The 21,545-nt window shown below is 42.9% G+C and overlaps 1 protein-coding gene across 1 annotated transcript in view; it reads right to left on the bottom strand.

Annotated features, from left to right (window-relative positions):
• Positions 1-6,274: 6,274 nt before the first annotated feature.
• LOC139700330 (protein trachealess-like) overlaps positions 6,275-21,545 on the bottom strand; it is a 132,892-nt gene continuing 117,621 nt past the window's right edge. Inside the window, exons 9-11 of the mRNA XM_071598969.1 lie at positions 21,267-21,457; positions 12,759-12,853; positions 6,275-9,340 (exon numbers count right to left, since the gene is read on the bottom strand). Of these exons, the coding sequence (XP_071455070.1) occupies positions 7,964-9,340; positions 12,759-12,853; positions 21,267-21,457 (1,663 nt within the window). The 3' untranslated portion in view covers positions 6,275-7,963. The remainder of the gene's footprint in view (positions 9,341-12,758; positions 12,854-21,266; positions 21,458-21,545) is intronic.

Here is a 21,545-nt window from a genome sequence, read left to right as displayed (position 1 = left end):
TCCTCTTGGCAGCAGGTTGGAATTTTTTCAGGCGATTTCCCTGCAATATGCCTACGATAAAATGACGAGGGAACTTTGACATATTACAGCCTTGGAGTAACCTCATCTGAAGTGTATCTGCATTTAAAGCATTTTCCAAGTAGTATTTTTTAAGGCTGACAAAATTAAGGAATTTGTGGCCAATTTCACCGAGCTCAACGCGCCGGGACGGTTGCTTTCATTTCCTTGAAAGGATATCTGGGAAATACATTCCAGTCGCTCGCAAACCCGACGCTAGATTTGAGCGCACCGTCTCTGTTCTTGGATGGCGAGCGCGATACTTATATGCCACCGTCGCGTACAAAAGAATCAACTACAAAATTCAGGTTGAATTTGTATCCACTTAACACGCGATCGAATCTGCTGTCCCTCCATTTCGAATCACATGCCAAGCGAGGGGTTGAACAGAAGGTAATCAGATTGTAAATTGCGGAGCGTCTACAATGACGACGAATTGGACGTCGCAGATCGAAATTTCAATGTGTGTGCACACAAGAATTGGAAGCTACGGCGGCCGTGATTGCAACCTCATTATTGCCGAGGATCGACAATATTTGTAATTTTGGGGCGGTGACCGAAAACGGAGATCATTCGCACCATTAGGGGTAAATGAGTGAGGAGGAAGGGTGGAGAGAAAACTGTCGTCGGCAGTAGTCTATTTTTAACGAAAGGTGCCTACGGGTCCGACGTTTTTTCATCCCAAACGACGGACGGGAACTCACTGAAATTGCTCTCCACAAAGCACCTTCATCTTAGGGATCGAGACACCACTGAAAAATACCTGGAGCCTCTAGGATTCAAACTAGGACCCTCTGGCTGGGAAGCCAGTACGTTACCCACCGTACTATCCCGATCCCCAGTGATCACAATTACGGGACCATCATTAATACAACCCCAGGGCAATAACCAACGACAATTGAGCTACGCTGAAGATCGGTTTCACTGCGCACTTGAACCTCATCAGTACATACCCTGGCGAGCCCAGGGTATGTACTGATGCTAGCAAGAAAAAGTACACTGCAAAATAATTTTCGTAGGCTGACTACATACGTACCAACATGCAACTGTCATTTTTGGAAAGTGGCCCCAAGATCTAGTTAATCGAAATCTGAGAATTAGTAACTTGATACACCGAACAAGTTTATGAATACGCCTAATCTACCACCGTATGTTTTCACGTGGTCTTCTGTACAATCGCCACTCACCAATGATATAGTCACTCGCTCTTCTCCTGAGTGCCTCGACGATATGGCCTCGCGTGTTCCACAAACTCCGGGATAGCGATGAGTCCATCCGCTTCGATCAGCTGGCTCATTCCGGCTCTCAAAGCGAACTGGCGAGACCAAAAGCCCGTCGGCAAGTAAGGCTTTGGTAGGAGGCGGGGGAGGCTAGGGGGGTTTATTGAGTGGGAGACTTCGCACAAGAGAGGGTGAAATAGAATTGGGACGATGGAAAAGGAGGCGGAGGGAATTGTCAGCCCATTTCAACCCCGAAAGTGCGCATTTCGTGTATCTTCATAGGACTTTGCACTGGAGCGAACTGGAGTCCTGCAGTTAACCGCTCCCTTCCTCGCCGAATGCTTGAGTACCGAGTGTAGGTACAGCTGCGTCAAAGCACCAGCCAACAATTCAATCACGTGCCCCTCCAGGAATGCGCGCGCGTCATTAAACGAGCCATCGTGTGACCATTCAGTGAATCCAGACTTGGGCCTCATTGTTAGTCCATGACTATACAAATACATACCGTAACACACATGCAAGTAAATGAGCCCAATGATGATGCTAATGTCTTGCCACCCGTAAAATATTTTGCAATTTCCAATTCAATTGGCGATATATGGCTGTAAGGATAATTTCGTCAGGAACTCGGTAAAATAAATGTGTTGGCAAGTACTATTCCTCAGTAGGTAGTATGAACCTGAATATTTCCTTAGTTTTCTTTGAGTTTATTACATAAGGGCATGGCAAGTTGTATATAATGGGGAGTGTGGGTTAGATGGAGGGTCAGAGTCGAGGGGGAGGGAGGGTCGAGGCAGAGGCTTTGCCAATCCCGCCTCGGAAGTGCGATGGGTCAACTGCGTCCCATCCGATGGACTGTGCAGCGCACTGGGATATCTTTGGGTGGCATTCAATTCCTCTTTTGCGGAGACTCAATCATCTCTTTGGTTGGTACGGCCATACCATCCGGCCAGGGATCCACATGTGTGTTTGCGGCGCTTGGAGACCCGCAAAGTGAGAGAAGGGGATCCAGGAGGTTGAGCTCCATGGTTCCCAAACCGGTTTTGGATATTCGGTATGGACCAGGGAGAAACATTTCTCTTCGGCCCTGGATTCCGTGAAAACGGGTGTCCGGGGCCTATCCACTCCCAAATTGGCATTGGTCACTTCAATATATTTTTAAATAAGGTTGTAAGTGGGACCTCTTTTCTTCGAATTCTTTCACTTGGTTCTCCGAAGTCATCGCTTCAAAAACCGAGCATAATTTTACTGCACATTGCAATGCATAATACGAAGAACGGAACGAAAAAAATCATGCTTTGCCCATTACAATGCAATCAAAATCAGAATTCACGGTGTTTTATGCAAGTACGAGTGACAGCATACTGAACTGAATGTGAGAGCATTGAGACCATTCTGTCGAAGTCCCCAAAGGACTTTGAGAGAACCGCATATTTAGTATGGTTGCCATTTCCATGGGGATTCTTCAGGAATTTGGCCATTGAAGCCATTCCCTCCCGGTGAGAGGTTAATTAGACATTGTAGGCTCATTTCTATGTTTAGTTGTGCCGGTTTATTAAAACCAAATATCTAAGTTTATCTAAATATAAAATCTTTACCTCTTCAATGACACTGTACTGTTTTCTTTTCGAGAGATGATTGATGCCATTTGGTAATTACCTTAATTTATCAAATAAATATTTTACTCAAAAAATGTTATTTCTCCTTTTAATAGATCGAGGAGATCTAAATTTATTCTGCTGTGAAAGAAATACTTTGTTTATCATTAAAGTCGTGATTTTTTACCTAAAAGGCGCCCAGCCATCTCACAGACTGTCGGCACATACTCGTACTTTTCAGCCTGGAAGGAAAAATTACGTAAACCTGAGTGCCAGTACTGACGAAGAAATGGCACTGAAGTCGGACAATGTTATTTTGTTCCCTTAATGTTCGTGGAGAAAATTAAATCTTAATTCCATCTATTCTACACTTGATCTCTCTAATTTTATTGACATAATCTCTCCTACCGTAGTCCGATGTGGTTATTATTAATTTCCACGTCACTGCTAAAGAGACGTCCTTCCAATACATGCAAGATATTTAATCCTTAATAATTTAACCTTCGCTCCGTGAGTGATTCCCAACCTAGCTGCTCTATTATTTTGAATACGCTACTTAATTTATCATGGCAAAGTTTTACGTATATAGCTATTCTACTCTTTACGGTATCCAATTTGGCAATTAATCGAACTTCATGAGGATCCCATATACTATACTTGAGGTACATTCTAAATGAGTTCAAACCGGCCATAGATAACGTTTCTCTTTGACATCACATTGAGCTAGAACTCTTCGAATAAATCCTAATTTTTGTTGGCTTGTCCACATATACCCCGTATGTTTTTCACCCAGAAGAGGTCGTGAGTGAGAGTAATGCCTAGGCATTTAATCGAGTGTACGCATTCTCTTTCTGTGCTTTATGACTACGCGCTTGTGAGGTAAGATGGAAGGATAGCGGAGATTACTGGAGTAATAGTGATAGACTAATTTACAGCGGAGGGGATGATAGCCGACGACGGGTTGTCATAATATGATTAAAAAGGTATGAAGGATCGTAATCAACAGGGAGCTAGCAACAGATAGAATTTTACCCAGGTAAATTAAAAGCAGAACTGACAAACTCGGCCATTGTTCAGGTATACATATCAACTTGCAATCATGAGGAGGAAGAAGTCGATAGGGTGTACGATCAGTTAGATCGTATACCCTATCGACCTTGGATGTTCCTGGAGGGAATCATTTTATAGTGATGGGGGAATAGGATGCAGCCGTAGGCGAAGGAAAAAATGGTTATGAGGGAGGCTATTACGATTTAGGTAGGTGAAATGATCGCGGGGAGATCCTTAAACGCGAATGCCTACAGATAGAGGAAGAAGTGCTTTGGATTTACGCATAATTTTGAGAAAAAAAATGTTCTAGTTCATGAGATATTGTCTCAAAACATTTTCCTTTCACCATAAAAGGCGACTTAGCGCTAGGGATAAGTTATAAATATCTAGGGCCGTATATATACGACCCTTCTCGTACTTCGCAATTAAAATCGGTGTTGCAATTGGTAATGATTACAGGAAGTGTTACGGAGTATATTATGTACAATGTAGTGAGATAAATGCAATGGTTTAGGAGATTTACTTAGTTACTTCGTGCAAAAATGTTAATGTTGGTATGACTGAAATAGCCTTAGCATCACCGTCCCGTCTAAGAAGTCGTGGGCTAGTCTCCGTGAGCTAAGTTCAGTTTATTATCTTCCTATCAAAAACTTACCCTACAGTAAATTACCACATTGTACCATTAGAAAAAATATAACGTGTATTCGTTGATAGATGATTTCTCAAGATTGTTTTTCCTCAGTATGAACAGATGTTTACTCTTCTTTAACTAACAGATGCTTGACAACTGTTCAGAATCGCACAACCCAAACTATAAATTGTTTTCCTGTATTTGACACAAATTATATCATCCTCCAAGAAACGCTTAGTCAAACCTATGGGTATCCGAGGACAGCACTCGCAATCCAGTGGCCGCGGAGGAATTACAAATGAGCAGAAACAAATGTAACACTGGTAATTTAGCCACAATTTAACAGGATTGAATATTTTTTATATTCAAAGATAAACTGCAAACATATTATTAATAATTATAAATTTAAATATAAAGGTGTCATATATCATTTCATATTAATAAAATGGAACTTCTAAGATCATTATTTTATTGATATTTGTGCAATAACAAAATTCATGTTCATGGCGCGAGGAATCCAAAATTCTGATTTTAGTCATCAATGAGTTCCGAATTCCACCGTTTTTTTAGGGAGCACATCTCTATTGGCGCGGATGATATTATATCAGTTTCATGATTCCGAACGGGTACAACGATTGAAATCATTCACTTATATTACCCACAATGAAGACGAAGAAAATCATGTCAAAACAAGTTTGGAATGGCATGGGTTTACCATGGAAACCACGGAAAATAAGGCCAAGTGAAGACTTCAACTCGTACAAGTGAAGGAACTAGTTCCTGAAAAATGGATGAGAGGCTCGCTGCTGTTGTAGGAGTTAAAAATTATTACGGTACGGTTAAAATAACCACCAATCAAAGTCATTGATGACTATGGCTCAAATGAAGACTATTTCTCTCATGCCAACGTAACAAAAAAGTGCTGTTACAAAATCAAAGAGAGTAAAAATAATTACTTGGACACGAGAACACCAAAACAGTTAATTCCTCGTGGTATTTTCTCTGGTTTTTTCAACCGTCAGCTTTAAAAATTAATCAAATAATGGGGGGAATGAAAGGAAAATGTAAAGGCCTTAATTTTTTTATTTAGAGCAAAAGTTGTCACACATCATATCTTCCTATCAAAAAAATACTCCTGCACACAGGAAATTCTATAGAATCATAAATAACATTATTGAAATAACATTCAAGAACTCACTTTTCATAAGTATGCTGTCTTTGTCGTCAGTAGTACAACATTTTTAAAAGGTGACCAAACTGAATATCAATCATGTGGCTGCGGCCAATAACAATCATATTGTTTTACTTAGAAAAAGAAATTAAAACAATATTCAATAATCATAACTAATAAAATACAGTAGGCGTCATACTACTGATTAAGTTGTTTATATATTGTTATTTTTGTAACAATGATTTTTACAAATAAGACCAATGAAATCTGCACAAAACTTTTAAATACAATCTATTATTAACAAACTAATAATAATTTTGGCTTCGAAATTTTATGCAGAACAATCCTCCCAGCCTAGAACATTTCATAAGTAAATAATTCATGGAAAAAGACTTGGTCATCACAAAAACTGAAATAAGCAGGTGAAAACCCTGACATTATTGTGTTTATTTGTGCCTGCCATCAACTGTCCCACATAATTTGAAAAAAAACAAAATCAACAACAAACAACACTTCACCATTTAAATGCTTCGAATAAAAAAGGAAATACAAACAATAACCACTTTCGTTTAATCATATCATCAATCACTCATACAAAACATTTCAACAATTAATTTAGATTGCAGGTATCCCTTAGTGAAAGTCCTTTCCTAACTTTTTGGTTAAGATCTGAAACGAATTTTACAATTTTTTCATAATAAATATTATCAAGATTGCCAGTATTTCTTCCCGACGTGTAACTTGGGCGTCTTCTTGAAACTTTATGCACGTCTTAAAGCGATTAGAGGGAACTCACAATTTCATTGACTGCCACGTTATGCAGCGGTTCTCGTAAGAGCAATTTTTTTCACCATTTCAACTCATGGATATAAGGTGAGCTGTTAGTTTACAACTGAAAGTACTAATGATGAAATTATATCCTTTACATAACGCAGTCCCCCTCTAACAATGCAGTAATCGTCAAAGGGAATTCTTTAACTTTTATCAAGTGCCATATCGTGATGCATCATATGAGGCACACATGAACGGATTTCTCATGCCCAATGCTGATATTGAAGAAATTACTTACTTCTGCTCTCTTGAATACCCCAGGCCAGAAAAAACTTTTAACATTAAATGTTAACATTACTATTGCACATTAAACTTATATCCGAAAGCCAACACACAGAATAGAACAACTTTTAGAGCTCAATGTTTGGCTATTTTGATTTTGCAAGCAAATTTTATTTGGTCACTATTCAAAAGAGTAACCCACACTTACAGACACATAGGCTCTCACATTAAGAAAAACCGAATGGATATCGGTTAACATTACATTTGCTAGAAAAACCCAATCTTACCTTAAATACTAATAAATGATCATCTATGCCTTTTTCCAAAAGTTTCAAGTGAACTAAGTATAAGGCCAACCACTCGGCTTGCCCTACCCGAGAACACAAATTCTTGATAGCATACGATCTACGTACATATAATTAAAATCTTTGTTTCTTCTACGTGCCTAACAAACTCAAGTATTGAAATGTGAGCATTTGAAATTGTTTTTCACCTCGGGAAACAGTTCTCCGTGATACGGAACGAGACGAAAGGATTCATCATGCGATCCTTTCTTGTGAACTTCACTAGTTTTCTGATATGCATCACTGAGCAGCACTCCCTTCCAATTGCTCAACATTTTTTATATCAACGCTGCCAATCAAAAGCTGTCAAAAATGCGTTTGGAGAAAGAATGGTGACCATTTACACTTTATGTCTGTTCTCTTCACAATATCCAATGCAAGTAAGCTAATTGATAACGTTTTTTCTTATTTACTTTCATGCTACGAAAGTCATGGCTAGAGAATCCGAGGACTTATCACAATTCTCTTCGTCCCATCACTCTTCTGGTCTGAATAACGCCCTTCAAAATGAGGAAGGGCAGAACTTCGTGACCCAGATTATTCACATGTATTCAGGTTCCTCCACTTAAGACTTTGCAGACCCTTTTGTTTCTGAATTTCCCAAAGAGGGAAATACTCCACCGGTGCGTGCATGTTACTGGAGGGACAATGGAATATTCCAAGATTTACTGCACTTACTGCGGCACCGTTAAATTCAGGCATCGATATGTTCGCTATCACCGCATAACCAGAGAGGAATCTACAAGATTCACTTTGGGATGCTTGGAATACTGTACTTCTAGGTTCCATGCTGTTTCCTTTGCTACCAAGGCACGCTCATCGCGCCCCAAACGCGAGGTTTACGATGCGGTGGAGTACCAGTTGGGCGCCGGAGGCCCCTTGTTGACGGCAGAGTGGTAAAGATGGAATCCCGCCGCTGCCGCGGCCGACAGGTGATGGTGAGCGTAAAACCCGTGCGAGTTGTCCACGACGTACGACGCCTGGTGCCCGTGGTGCGGGTGGTGCGAGGGCGCGGGCGGGGGCAGGGGACCCCCCGTAGGCGGGGGCGGAGGGCAGGACGCTTCGGCGGACATGGCGGAATAGGCGTGAGGTTTGAGCGGCAGACGAGGGGCCTCGTGCGCGGGGGCGTACTCGGGGAAGCAGCCCTGGGCGGCTGCCTTCTCCCTCGGCGACACAGAAGACGGAGGCGTGATGGCCGCCGCGGAGTGGAACTCGGGGCCGTACCCCTGGAACGACAGGGGCGAGAATACGTCCCCCAACGGCTGCTGGCCGTATCCGCCCCCGTCGCCCGCGGCCCCGGGTGATGGCTCCCCATAGTACGTGGGTGGGAGGTGGGAGGGGGCGTGTTGCGAGGCGGCAGCGGATGGCACGAGGGCGGGCGGCGCCGAGGAGTTGGGCGAGGGTGCCGCGGTGGGCGAGGGAGCGGACGTGGGAGACGAGGCGGAAGCCGCCGGAGACGAGAGGCGGCCGGCGGCGGCGGCGGCCGCGGCAGCAGCCGCCGCGGCCGCGTGGGCCTGCACGTTGGCGCGGATGACACTCTCTCGGTTGGCGTAGAGTTGGCGGAGGAGGGCGGACGCCGGAAGGGCGGGAGGCGGCGGGTTCCCGCTCCACTGGATGGTCCTCTGGTGTGGGGGAGGGCCCAGAGGGGGGTAGTGCGACGGGTGATGCAGCGGTCCGCCCCCCGCCTGCTGTTGCTGGTGGTGGTGGTGCTGCCGGGCGGCTAAGAGGGTGTCCGCACCCGGGAAGGAGCCTCCGGAGGCGAGGGGCGGGGGTGGCTCGGGGCCGGGGGAGTTGGCGGCGGCAGGGGTGGGTGAGGACCCTCTGGCGCCGGAGCCTGGAAGGTGCTTGGACATGGCGTGCTCCAGCGCCCGGACGCCGACACCCTCGACGGCGGTTGCCGAGGGCGGGGCGACCTCGGAAGGGGAGCACTCGTAGGCAGAGGGAGGCGCGGGAGCGTCGAGGAAGGGGGCGGGGCCGTTGGGGATGGTGGCGGACGAGAGGCGGCTCGCCGAGTCGGGGCTTAGGGCTAGACGCTTGGCGGTGACGTCGTCGCGTCCGTCTGTGGTGGCATCGCCGCCGACGCGCCTCGTGGCCTCAACAACTGCGTCAGCGGCGTCGTCGTCATCGCAGGAGGAAGCGTCGTCGCCACGACGCCATCGGCGCTTTCTCTCTCTCCGTACGCCATCACGTGATCTCGAGCTGTCCAGGGTGACCAACTATGCGGGAATAAAAACGTCTGCTGTGTGGTCAAACAAGCCATTCGACCATGGTTCCCCAAAACTGATTGCAACTTATGGTAGTTGAGCACGAGGAGCACGCCACTTGTGGCCATTTGTAACCGGAAAGGTATGTGATTAGCCGATATTGTTGCTCTGGCGACCTCTCCATAAGAGAGGTCGCCAGAAAAACATTGTTTCTTCTTCTCTTAACTTAAAAATACAGGGAACCATAGCACCACCTTTTATTTGACCAGCAATGTAACAAATTTCAAGATTCGGATGTGGCCACAATATTAAAGATAATAACTTCTAAAATTTACCATTTTTTGAATTCTGTGTAAAACATTACAGCAATCCGTAACAATTTCTTTCCGTTGATGCTAAACAAATTTTAAATTAATGCTGGTCAAATAATTTGGGATCAACGGAGGCTCGGAAAAAATTAACCTCAGTGAATGCAACCTTCATATTGGTTCGGTGTCACCAACAACAGCCGCTACATAATTGCCAATCATTGCATGAAATAACCATGAGTTATTCATAGATTCCACCAACGGAAAGAAAGAGATTTATTTTATCTTAAATTGATGGATAATATAATCAAATCAAACAGGAAATCAGCGGCTATGGCTGATTATCATTATTTGTAATTCATAATAATGAAATAATATTTATGATTGATTGCCATTCAAAATTTTAAGGACTTGCTGAAATGAATATTCAAACCAGGTTGTTGGAGAGATTTAGTACAGAACACTCATTAATGCATTTAAAGGAAGGAAAATCTTTTTATTTGTAAAATTTTTTTACAGCAAATTAGAATATTTGTTCATTCCTCAGGGATTTTTGGTACCCAAGTCTTATGAATGAGGATTAAGTGCATATTTGATAAATGGAACCAACTCCAAAAATTTTTTTGGGATTGGAAAGGAAGTACCAATGCACTGACAATGTGAAGAGGGGTGTGAGCTTACCAAATAAAATTGTCGTGGACTTGCCAAAAACCCTTGGCAAGTTAAACTCCTGTCGGTGAATCATAAAGCACAATATTGGTTGGGTAATGTCTAGTAATGCATTACAAATTCAATTAAATGAGCGCAATGGCATTATTTATCATATCCCTCATCTTCACCATAGATATCTCACGAGACACGCTAGGATTTCAAATACTTCCAATCTATCTTTCTCAAATGCTGACACTCAAAAAATCTCTTCTCCTTCATAGGAGACTCAATATTTTATATAATGAGTGTTTTCTGACGACCTTTTCGTCTATGCCTATGGGTTAACATGCCATGGTTTGCAACCAGATGCTGTGCATGTAATATTATCTAGATTATTTCACCCGCTTAGTGTATGCTTAATTACTTCCATTTCTTGGGCCGAAAAAACTTTAGGTTTTATGATTTGAAAATAGAAGTATCTCAATTTGGATTAATTCCCATAATAATTGTATTATAATTTTCCTACATCGTTGCGAACTCTACTATTGGACAATGGTCAGTGATATCGCATTCTTTTGAATGATACTTCCATTTTGCAACAATTCTATTAGAAACTGCAACTAATAACAACAAATAAAAATTGCTGAGAATCATCGAGATGATTACCCTTTCATTTACGGTCGAAGGGCGAAGTAGATTTCGTTTAATGCTTCCGAATACTTCACTGATAGTATCCATCCATCAAATTTTTAAAAAATTGTCGAAGTTCATTTCAATTTCATATACTTTAGTTACAGGGACAAACTGCTAACAAGACTTAGATAAGTTGGTCAAATGCCGAAATTTGATGCTAATATCCATATCAAAGTAAAATTAAGTTACAACTCATCGAGTATATTCCCAGTTACCTTAGTATTTTTGGTTTTTATAATACAACTGTAAGAGTTGCAAAAATATTACAGGATGTTACGACACGGTTACTTCGTTTACCAATAGCAGTTTTATAAAGGTCGGATTAGAGAATTCTAATATGTATAGGCATCAAATAAAGTAAGGCACATTATTTTTATAATCAACATTTTGAAGTAAAATGTTTGGGTAATACTGTACGCTTTGTATCAAGGTAAATGCAAGTGTTGTTCTCTATATAGTCAAAGTGTAAAACATTTTACAATATCATTAAATGGATAAACATTTTATGACCTTTTCATACATATATTATCAGTAAATAAAATGTTTCAATCAATCATTATTTTCAACATTAACAATTATTTGCCACGACATTAAATAGATGTTTACGTATTCCTTAAAATTACATACTAATTTTAAATATTTTCCCTTGAATTTTGTGTACAAAGCATTAAGTGGGAATAGCTTACATAAATTTACTTTGCCAATACAAACCAGAGTATATAAAGAAAATAATATCAAATATTTTAAGTAAACAAGGGTCTGATTTATACAACTCTCTTAATAAAGTATGCATTTGGACATTCGAGGCTTATATCACACCCAATGCTATCTTATATCAAGCATCAATTGGTTTGTAATGATCAATCTTCTCCAGTATGCCAAAGTGAAAGCTATACTATTGTATAGCCTAGCAGGAAGGCAGTGCTTTAGAAAAATGGCCTCAAACGTTGGTCGAATTTTGACTGATTTTTACCACAAAGTTAATGCGATAATGTCTAATAATGGCTGTCACGCTTACACAGATTTGGTATATGATTTAAAGGATGGACCACTTCCTGCCACTATTTTACATATTGAGCTGTATAATTAGAATATTCAATTAATATATGCATCAGTTATCAGTTTAAATCAGGGGTGGGCACGGAAGAATTTTCAGGATCGTGTTCAGTATCAGCGTAAGAGCAGTAAAAATACTGAGAATGAAAATTCGTGGGAAATATGGTGAATGATGAAGAAGGGTAATAAAAATTGACATATTCAAGATACTGGCTGATGTTCTCGTTGCTCCCAAGGGGCCAGTCACTCGGGAGGGGGAACGAGCGGCGATTGTTCATTCTCAACACGCCGCTGAAGTAAAGCATTAATTATCGACGTGAATTATATGCTTGATGTATATCATATTCATGTGTAATTTATGACTATAATGTTCATATTAAAACTTCATTAAAAGCTATGTACAATGGTAGTTCTAGAAAATAAAGTAAATTATTTCTCTCACATAGTACGTGAGAAAAGTGAATTAACCTCACTTCAACTTCCTTATTCACTGAAGTAGCCGGTATATCAGACATGGCAACAATTAAGGTTAGCAATAGAGACAGTAGGTTAGAAGACTGGAATCTGTGTTATTTTGCTGTCGATAAGTTTTCCCTGCAAAGTTTCTTTCTACATATTATGTTAGTGTGTGGTATCGAGAGGGGTGAGTGGTTGGGGGAGGTCGGCACTGGAAATGCTTCCTAAGCAGTTCAACTGTACCTCGTTATGAAGGCGTCCTTTACCTGGTTCGCAGTAGTTTCGGCTGGCGGTGTGAGCATCTGAGGGTCCATTCGCCGTGGTCCACCCCCGTTGTCGTTGCCCCCTCCTCCCCCTCCGCCGGCGTCTTCCTCTTCCTCCAAGTTGGAGGGCGGGGGCGGAGGAGGGGCGGGCGGTGGCGGAGAGCCCCTGCGCGGCCCGTCCGCCCCTCCCGATCCCCCGCCCCGTCCCCCTCTACCTCCGCTTCGCCTCCCCTCTGCAACAGAAGGAATGCACGCATGTTGGGTGCTCAACATCTCGGGGGCATCAACTGAACAGAAGGCCGTCCTTTGGCTGAGGGCCTCGTTCATTATCATTAGGAGGGTACAAGATCGTGATTTAGACAATCCTCTCAGCTGCTGTCATTAAGTTAAGTCCGTGGAGTATTATTGGAAGGTTAATGGTAACAAGTTTTCATCTCACCCAAAATAATTACATTCAACTTCAACAAATAATGAAATATTACTTCAGGGTGCATTGTGAGATATATATGTTGAATATCTGAAGCAAAATATTCTTCAGATATAAAATAGCAAAAAAGTTAAAAAAGTTATTTGAAGTTATAAAATTTAGCAATGTTGGGTTAAATCTCATCTTGATAAATATTCACATTAAGGTATTCTAAAAATTCCAATTCAGCTAGTTGCTGAATTATTACGATTCATTTTAGTATTTTGCAGCAATCCCTCTCTGAAAAATTTTTGAGCATTCAAAGTTACATTCACCTCTGGTTTCATTTTGCAATAGTCTTCATTATTGGGGTAAGTTGGAGACTTCACAGTCCTCCTTTACCCCTGAAAAAAATGTTCATAGGGGTCCTAGAAGGTAAGTAAGCACATAATTCTCTGCATGAATGCCTGACATGCCGTCAATAGTGGTGGGAACATACCTCTTACTTACTATGTCATAGTTTTATGCAATTATGCAACAGGGAAATCATTTACTTGAGCATTAGCAGAGTGAATACTGTTATCGATAAGTGATATTGTGGCGACAGGTTAAAGAGGTTAACATGCTACGTCCTGAACGATTATAAATATCTCTAACACTGTAAACAGCATAAACGTTTTGTCCTAGAAAAACTGTGTGCATTTGTAGTTCATAATCAGCATTTAAATCCTAGGATTGGTTTCCTGCAACCCATATCTTTCGATTCTACTCTATTTGAATGCAAGATCGATCCCTACTTGAGGTGCTTTGTGGAGGGCACTTTGAGTGAGTACGCCGTCCGTCGGATGGGACGTTAAGCCGCGGACCCCTTGGCGCCTTTCGTAAAGAGTAGGCTAATGCCGACGCCGGGTTTCTCTCCACCCTTCATCCTTTCCTGTCCATCCCCTATGGCGCAAATGACCTCAGCTGTCGGTCGCCTCCCCTCAAAACTACTACTACTTGAATGCAAGACTGCATATTCTAGGGAGAATAATGTGGTGGTTTCCTGTTGTCTTCCACATCGCAGTACTGCGGCCGATACCGAGAACTTCACTCTCGCCCGCAGCTGTGGCAGCTGATGCCGACCTACTCCGTCTGCTCCACCAGTGCATAATGGTATAATGGTGAAATGCTGCCTTTCACTATGGGTTCAGGGTAGCTTTTTTGTAGGAGTCTATTTTTCTCGTTGCCTTGAAATACAATTATTGTGTTTTTTCTGTTAACATGAAATAGATGAAAAATGGGAAAAGATAAAAAGGGACATCGAAAACCGCAAACCGAAGTATAGGGAATAACCGAGATAACATGGATTACAGACGAGATGAATGGAAAGGTAGACGAGAGAAGGATATGAGAAAATGTAAACACAGTTAGATACAAGGAACTATAAATAATTGAATAATACACTGTGGCGTGATAATAATAGAGCGAAGGAAGTCTGGTGGAAGACGCAGTGCGAGGATATAAAATGTTTACAAAGGAATGGTGAAATGTGTGCGCCGTATAGAAATGTGAAAGATCTATCAGCAAGGAAGAAGGGGAATTCTGTGTAAAAATGAAGAATGCCAGGAAATTATTAATTGAAATATGAAAGATTCAAGAGAAATGGAAGGAATAAATAGAGGAACTACACAGGAAAGGCACTTGGTTAGCTAGCTTAGAAATAGAATACTACTTGGATAAGAATAGCTTCTAGTTCTAGGCATTATTAATAGCGAGACAAATGGGCATAAAGGGAAGTTGAAAATTGGGAGTTGAGAAAATCCCGCGGAACTCTTTAATGATTTAGGAAACCCTGAAAGAAAGAGTTTTCATGGATTAATTCGTACCATTTAAAGTGCTGAATTTGGCTGGAAGATTTCGTCAGATTAGTGTTAACTCCAACAAAAAAAATGGATAGGCAGCCAAGTGTGAAGTTTATAGAGCAATTCATTTGATATCGCCCGTAAATAAAATGATTTTCAGGAATATCAATAAGAGAAAGGAGGGGAGGGTGAATTATTACTTAAGGGATGATCAATTTGGGTTCAGAAAGGGGAGAGGCATGCGTGATTTCATAGCAGTACACATTGCAGTCAAAAATAGGAGCATAGAATACAATAAGGATGTATTTGTTTATTTCGTAGATTTTGAGGAGGCGTTTTATAGGGTGATTTGGGTGGAATAATGAATGTATTGCAAAAAGTATGAGTAGAATGGTGACATAGGAAACTTATCCGCGAATTGGACATGTCTCAGACTGTTCAGGTACGAGTGGTGGATGAAGAGTCGGAATGGGCAGTGTTAGATGGAAGAGTTAGGCAGGGGTATTAATTATCACCTTGCTGTTCAACGATGCATATATATATATATATATATATATATATATATATATTTTTTTTTTTAAGGTAATCTACCGGTTAAGGTAGGTTTTTCGATGGACACAACTACCAAACAAACATTTTATTACTCCTAAAAAAAACACAAAATCCATCATCCTACTCTATATCAGGTCCCTCTTCATCTCTGAGTACTTTTTTCCTCCCTTCATCCCGTCCAACATCCCTATCCTGTTCCTTCCCTTTCCTCTTTTGCCCAACATTCTACCCTCTATCACAGTCTTCAACATCCCACTGCCGGTCAACACCCCCTTCATCCACTTTTCCTGCCTCCATAGGATTGCTCCCAGCAAACCCCTCTCTTCGCCCACCATACCAAGTACTTCCTCGTTTGTTTTCTTCTCGGTCCATTTCACCTTCTCCATTCTTCTCCACACCCGCATTTCAAAAGCCTCCAATCTACGTCTATCCTCCTGCTTCAATGACCACGTTTCCGCACCGTACATAGCTACGCTCCATATCAAAGTTTTTACGAGTCTTTTCTTAACATCCTTACTCAAAGTCCCCGTCATCAACTCCCTCCTCCTCGTGAAAGCCTCTTTGCCTAGCGCGATTCTTCTCCTTACGTCCCTACTACTTTGACCGTGTTGGTCCAAAACACTACCGAGATACGTAAACTGCTCTACCTGCTCTAGTTTTTGCCCTCCTATTTTAATGTTAAGCTTGCCCTTTTTCTTTCTAGAAAATCGCATAACCTTTGTTTTATTAATGTTGATTCTCATCCCATACCTGTCGCACTGAATTTCCAATTCACCCAGCAATGCTTGCAGCCCCTTGGCTGACTGACAAACTAAAGCTTGGTCATCAGCAAACCTAACTGATTTTACGAAATCCCCGCCCACTTTCATTCCTACCTCTAGTTCTTCCCATGCCTCTTTGATCATTTCCTCTGCATACAGGTTGAACAGAAACGGTGATAATGGGCAACCCTGCCTTACACCCCTTCCTAACACTGCCCATCCTGACTCCCCGTTTCCCACCCGCACCTGAGCAGTCTGAGACATGTACAGGTTGCGGATTAGCCTCCTTTCCCTCCAATCTATTCATATTTTCTGCAGAATACTCATTAGTTTTTCCCAATTCACTCTATCAAACGCTTTTTCGAAATCTACGAAACAGGCAAATACCTCCTGGTTGTGTTCTATATTCCTCTCGATTAATAATCTCATTACTGCAATGGCATCACGCGTACCTCTCCCCTTCCTAAACCCAAACTGATCATCCCCTAAGTAATCATTTGCCCTACTCTCTATCCTTTTGTTTATGATCCTGAGAACAACTTTAGCTGCGTGGGATATCAAACTAATTGTCCTATAGTCCTCACATGACGTGGCCTTTACCTTTTTCGGAATAGGAACTAAAACTGCTCTCACAAAGTCTTCCGGCCAGATTCCCTCCTCATAAATGCTACGGATCAGCCCATATAGCCTCTTCCTCCCACATTTTCCTAAGCATTTTAAAAGTTCCACGGGAATGTTATCTACCCCCACGGCCTTATTTAGTTTCATCTCCCTTAATGCCCTTTCTATCTCATTGTCTAGTATGCCTGGACCTAAGCTGTCTTCCTCTACGTCATTTTCTTTTTCAATGTCTAACTGTGTTGGTCTGAGTTCTTTTCTATACAGTTCTTCTATATACTCCTTCCATCTCTCTTGGATCTTTCCTGCGTCAACTATTACCTTACCCGCCTTATCTCTAACTATTCGCATAGCTCTTCCTTTCTTACTTCCCGATAACGATTTAACTTTGCTGTACAGCGCACCGATTTCACCCTTCCTCTGGAGACTTTCCATATCCTCGCACTGCGTCTTCCACCATGCGTCTTTTGCCTTATTTGTTGCCCGCCTCAATTTATTGTTCAATTCTTTGTACTTCATTTTGCCTAATTCTGTATTTATATTCTTCCATTTTCGCCGCTCATCCATCTTTGTAATCATCTCATCCGTGATCCATGGTTTCCTAGTCCTTTTAGCGTTAACGGTTCCAATAGTGTCTTTTGCGGCTTTAGACAACCCTTTTTTGATCATTTCCCATTTTTCTTCGATAGTAATAAGCCCTTTACCATCCTCCATGATTTTCTCTACCGCCTGTTTGTATTCCTTCCTTTTCAACCCATTTAATGCTTCTACATTCCATTTTCTAACTCGCCGCCCCTGCCTTATCTTTTTGAAACGTACGCTACATTTCATAACAACTAAATTGTGGTCTGAGTCCGCATCCGCTCCCGGAAAGCTGTGGGAATTTATCACACTATTCCTAAACCTGTGTCTAACCAGGATATAATCTAGCTGATATCTTCCTGAGTCACCTGGCATTTTCCATGTATACCTGCGTCTTTTGTGGTGTCTAAACCAAGTGTTGGTGATGACTAACCCCTGTCTCCTGCAGAACTCAACTGCTTTCTCCCCGCGGTCATTCCTCGTGCCCAAACCGTAGTCGCCCACCTCATCACCATCTCTTCCTTCGCCTACCGTCGCATTCCAATCCCCCATCACTATCAAATGTTTCCCTGCAGGAACACACGCGATCATGTCCTCTAACTGATCGTATATCTTATCGACCTCTTCTTCCTTATGGTTGCTCGGTGGCATGTATACCTGAATAATAACTAAGTTCGTCGGTTCTGCTTTTATCTCCACTAGTAGTATTCTATCCGTTACCTGCTCTATGTTGACTACGCTTCTTCCTACCTCTTCATTTAATACTATGGCAACCCCTTGTTGGCTCTCGTCCCCACCGCTGTATATTATTCTATACTTATCACTCCAGTAATCCCCGCTATCTTTCCATCTCACCTCGCATAGACCTAAAATATCTATATTTCCCCTTTCCATCTCTCGCTTAACATTCTCCAATTTCCCTGTCCTCATCATTGTCCTAACATTCCACGTTCCTATTCTAACTAATTTTGTCTTCTTCTCCTGCGTCTTCTGTCCTGCTGCTGCTGGTTTTCCCTTGCAAGGGTTTCGTGGGATGACGACCGCGGAAGCCTTGCCTCCCCCGCTGCCGGGCACGACACACGGCCGATTGGGCCGAGCCCCGTGGTTGCCAGGACTCAAAATATCTCTATTGTCCATCATATTTTTCTAGGGAATGATAATTGAGGTGGTTTCCCGTTGCCTTCCTCAATAGTGTTTTTAACGTGACACCATCACTTACTGGCCGCCCCACTGGGGTCCGACGCCATTGCAGCCGCCTCACTGAGGAACAGACGCTGCGTGGACTACCTTTCGTCTGGCTCCTAACCTTCGACCTATCTGGCATGGGTGACCCTACCAGGAGCAATAATTATTACTCCCGCCAGCACAGCTCTAGGGGTCATCGGAACGCACAAGCCCTTCCACCACGTCAAGGTTGTAGTCCGGGGAGGGGCATATATATATATATATATGTGTGTGTGTGTGTGTGTGTGTGTGTGTGTGTGTGTGTGTGTGTGTGTGTGTGTGTGTATAAGTAATGGTGAAAGAGGTATGGGAGGAGGTGGAGAAAGGAATGAGAGTCGTTTGAGAATTTACGAAATCAGTTAGGTTTTCTGATGATGAATATTTAGTGAGCCAGTCAACCAAGGAGTGGCAAGAGTTTCTGAGTGCATTAGAAAGCCAGTGTGATATGCATGGGATGAGCTTAAAGCTAAAAAAAACGAAGTGTATGCGGTTTTCGAGAAAAAGAAAAGCTAATTTAACCAATAAAATAGAATTACATGCAAATAGAACAGTTTACCTAGCTCGGAAGTATTTTGGACCAAAATGGTAAAATTAAAAGGTCAAATAAGATGATAAAATAATTATGAACGCCCAAAACACCTTTTGGTCATCATAATATAGAAATCATATACAGGGTTCGTCCGGAAAATAAGTGTACTGAGCTCAGGAAAAAAAATTTATTACACTTTTACATTTCTTAAGCTAATATTCCTCAAAATAGGACCCTTGTGAGTCGATACACTTGTTCCAGCGGCGTTCCCATTCCTGGAACGCTCCCGCGAAGGCATCATCGGGAACCTCTCGAAGACACGTCGTCACGGCCTCTTTGACGGCGTCCAAAGTCCCGTATCGCGTTCCTTTCAAACTCCTCTTTATCTTCGGGAACAGAAAGAAGTCCGGTGGTGCCAAGTCCGGGCTGTAGGGCGGGTGCGGCAGCGTTGCCACGCCGTGCTTGGCCAAGAAGTCCGACACGACAAGCGCGGTGTGAGACGGCGCATTGTCGTGATGCAGCCGCCAGATGTTTTTGATCGCTGGCCGGACGCGGGCGACTCGTTTTCGAAGATTACACTGCTCTGCTATCATCCGAACACTAAGACGACGATCAGAGTTCAGTACATTGCGAACTTTTCGCACATTTTCGTCGGTGAGTGTCGTTGATGTGCGTCCAGGCCGTGGTTCGTCGTCGACCTCTTCTCTGCCCTCCACGAACATCTTGTGCCACCGAAAGATCATTTTTCTGGATATGGCTGACTCCCCGTAAGCCTGGTTAATCATACCGACAGTTTCGGTAGACGATTTCCCAAGCTTTACCGCAAATTTGATGGAAAGCGCTGCTCCAAAAACTTCGGCATCGCGTTCCGTGACGTGGGTCGAGCGTGGAGGTTCGCGTTAACAGAGCTCCTCACTACACCACAGCTCAGAGCCGACTGCCTTTTTCAGCGTCGCTTGCCAACATACCCCCCTTCAATCGCAGCCCGTCAGAGTGGTGCTGGGCGCGCCTGGAGCGGCGGGAAAAAGTACACTTATTTTCCAGACGAACCCTGTATGAAGCGAAATATCATCCCACAGAGGTACTTCTTGTCTGTGGATATCAGTAGCTTGAGTGTCCATCTCTTTTGGATTGCATCCCACTGTGTTGCGGGGTAGTGTGGATGGGGAGGAGGGTTGTTTTAACGTAGGGGTCTGAGGACCTCTCTGTTAAGAAGCCCTCTCGGAGGACTTCGACCCAGCATGTGGCATTGGATGCCTCGTAACCTTCGCGTAACTTGAATCGGCCACTGAATTGGCACTTGGTTGATTAATTATAACTTGAACTGGCTGCATTGATTCATGCATTGGACGCTCAATTCTACGCCCCAAGTCTCGTGCTTAATTCTTAGGGAGCTGTCAAGGAATAGTTATCCCACCACCTTTCATTGCCGTCAAAATGTAATCCCGGAATTCTAGTGGCAAGGAGAAGCGCGAGGTTCACCCACTGCATCGAAGATTGACTCTTGATGAGATGCAATGATAATGAAATAATCGGCCATACTCTTCCGTACAAATGATATATGTACTTCAGGTTAGGTACACCAAAATTGTTGCATTGTTTGCTGTGTACTTAGGTAAAGGCACAACGGCGGTGGAATACAACGAAAATTTAAGTTGAAAAGAGTTTAATTATGAATTCTTCTTGTTCGAGCAACAGACAAACTCTACAGCGAAAAGTTCTCGGAACGCGAACACACAATGCTCAGAAATTTTATAGATCAAGAGCAAACATACGAGTTCACTCCCGACACTTTGGGCAAAATGAGGGAAACGTACCGACCCAAGAGAACATACGAGGAATCATTTTGCCTATTCATAAATCAGGACCACAGGTCAATTATAAGGTGTCCATATATTCTACAAAAAAAACCCTCTATCTCTCATGACCTGCCCCTGCGGGGGGACGGGGTTGGGGGGAATGGAGTGTGCAGTGGTGTGCACCGGCAGTACTCACCTCCCCTGTCTCCATCGGAGGAGCCGTTCTCGGGGTCCGGGCCCTCTCTCTTCACGAGCCCTTGCGGCCTCTCCTCCTCCTCCTCTTCTTCCTCTTCCTCCTCTTCCTCCTCCTCGTCCTCCTCACCCTCCTCACCCTCCTCGCCCTCCAACTGACAGCAGTCCATCACCAGACTTCCGTACTCTTTCCGGCTGCAAAGCAAGGGACGAAGGCACGGATGGTATTAATAAATCCACAGGAGGTAGGTCAAGTGCATTAACAAATGAAACAGTGGGGTTC

Source organism: Hetaerina americana, unplaced genomic scaffold, assembly GCF_022747635.1.
Source record: "Hetaerina americana unplaced genomic scaffold, ioHetAmer1.1.p SCAF_10, whole genome shotgun sequence".
NCBI classification, from domain to species: domain Eukaryota; kingdom Metazoa; phylum Arthropoda; class Insecta; order Odonata; family Calopterygidae; genus Hetaerina; species Hetaerina americana.
This window is presented reverse-complemented; position numbering and strand designations above follow the sequence as displayed.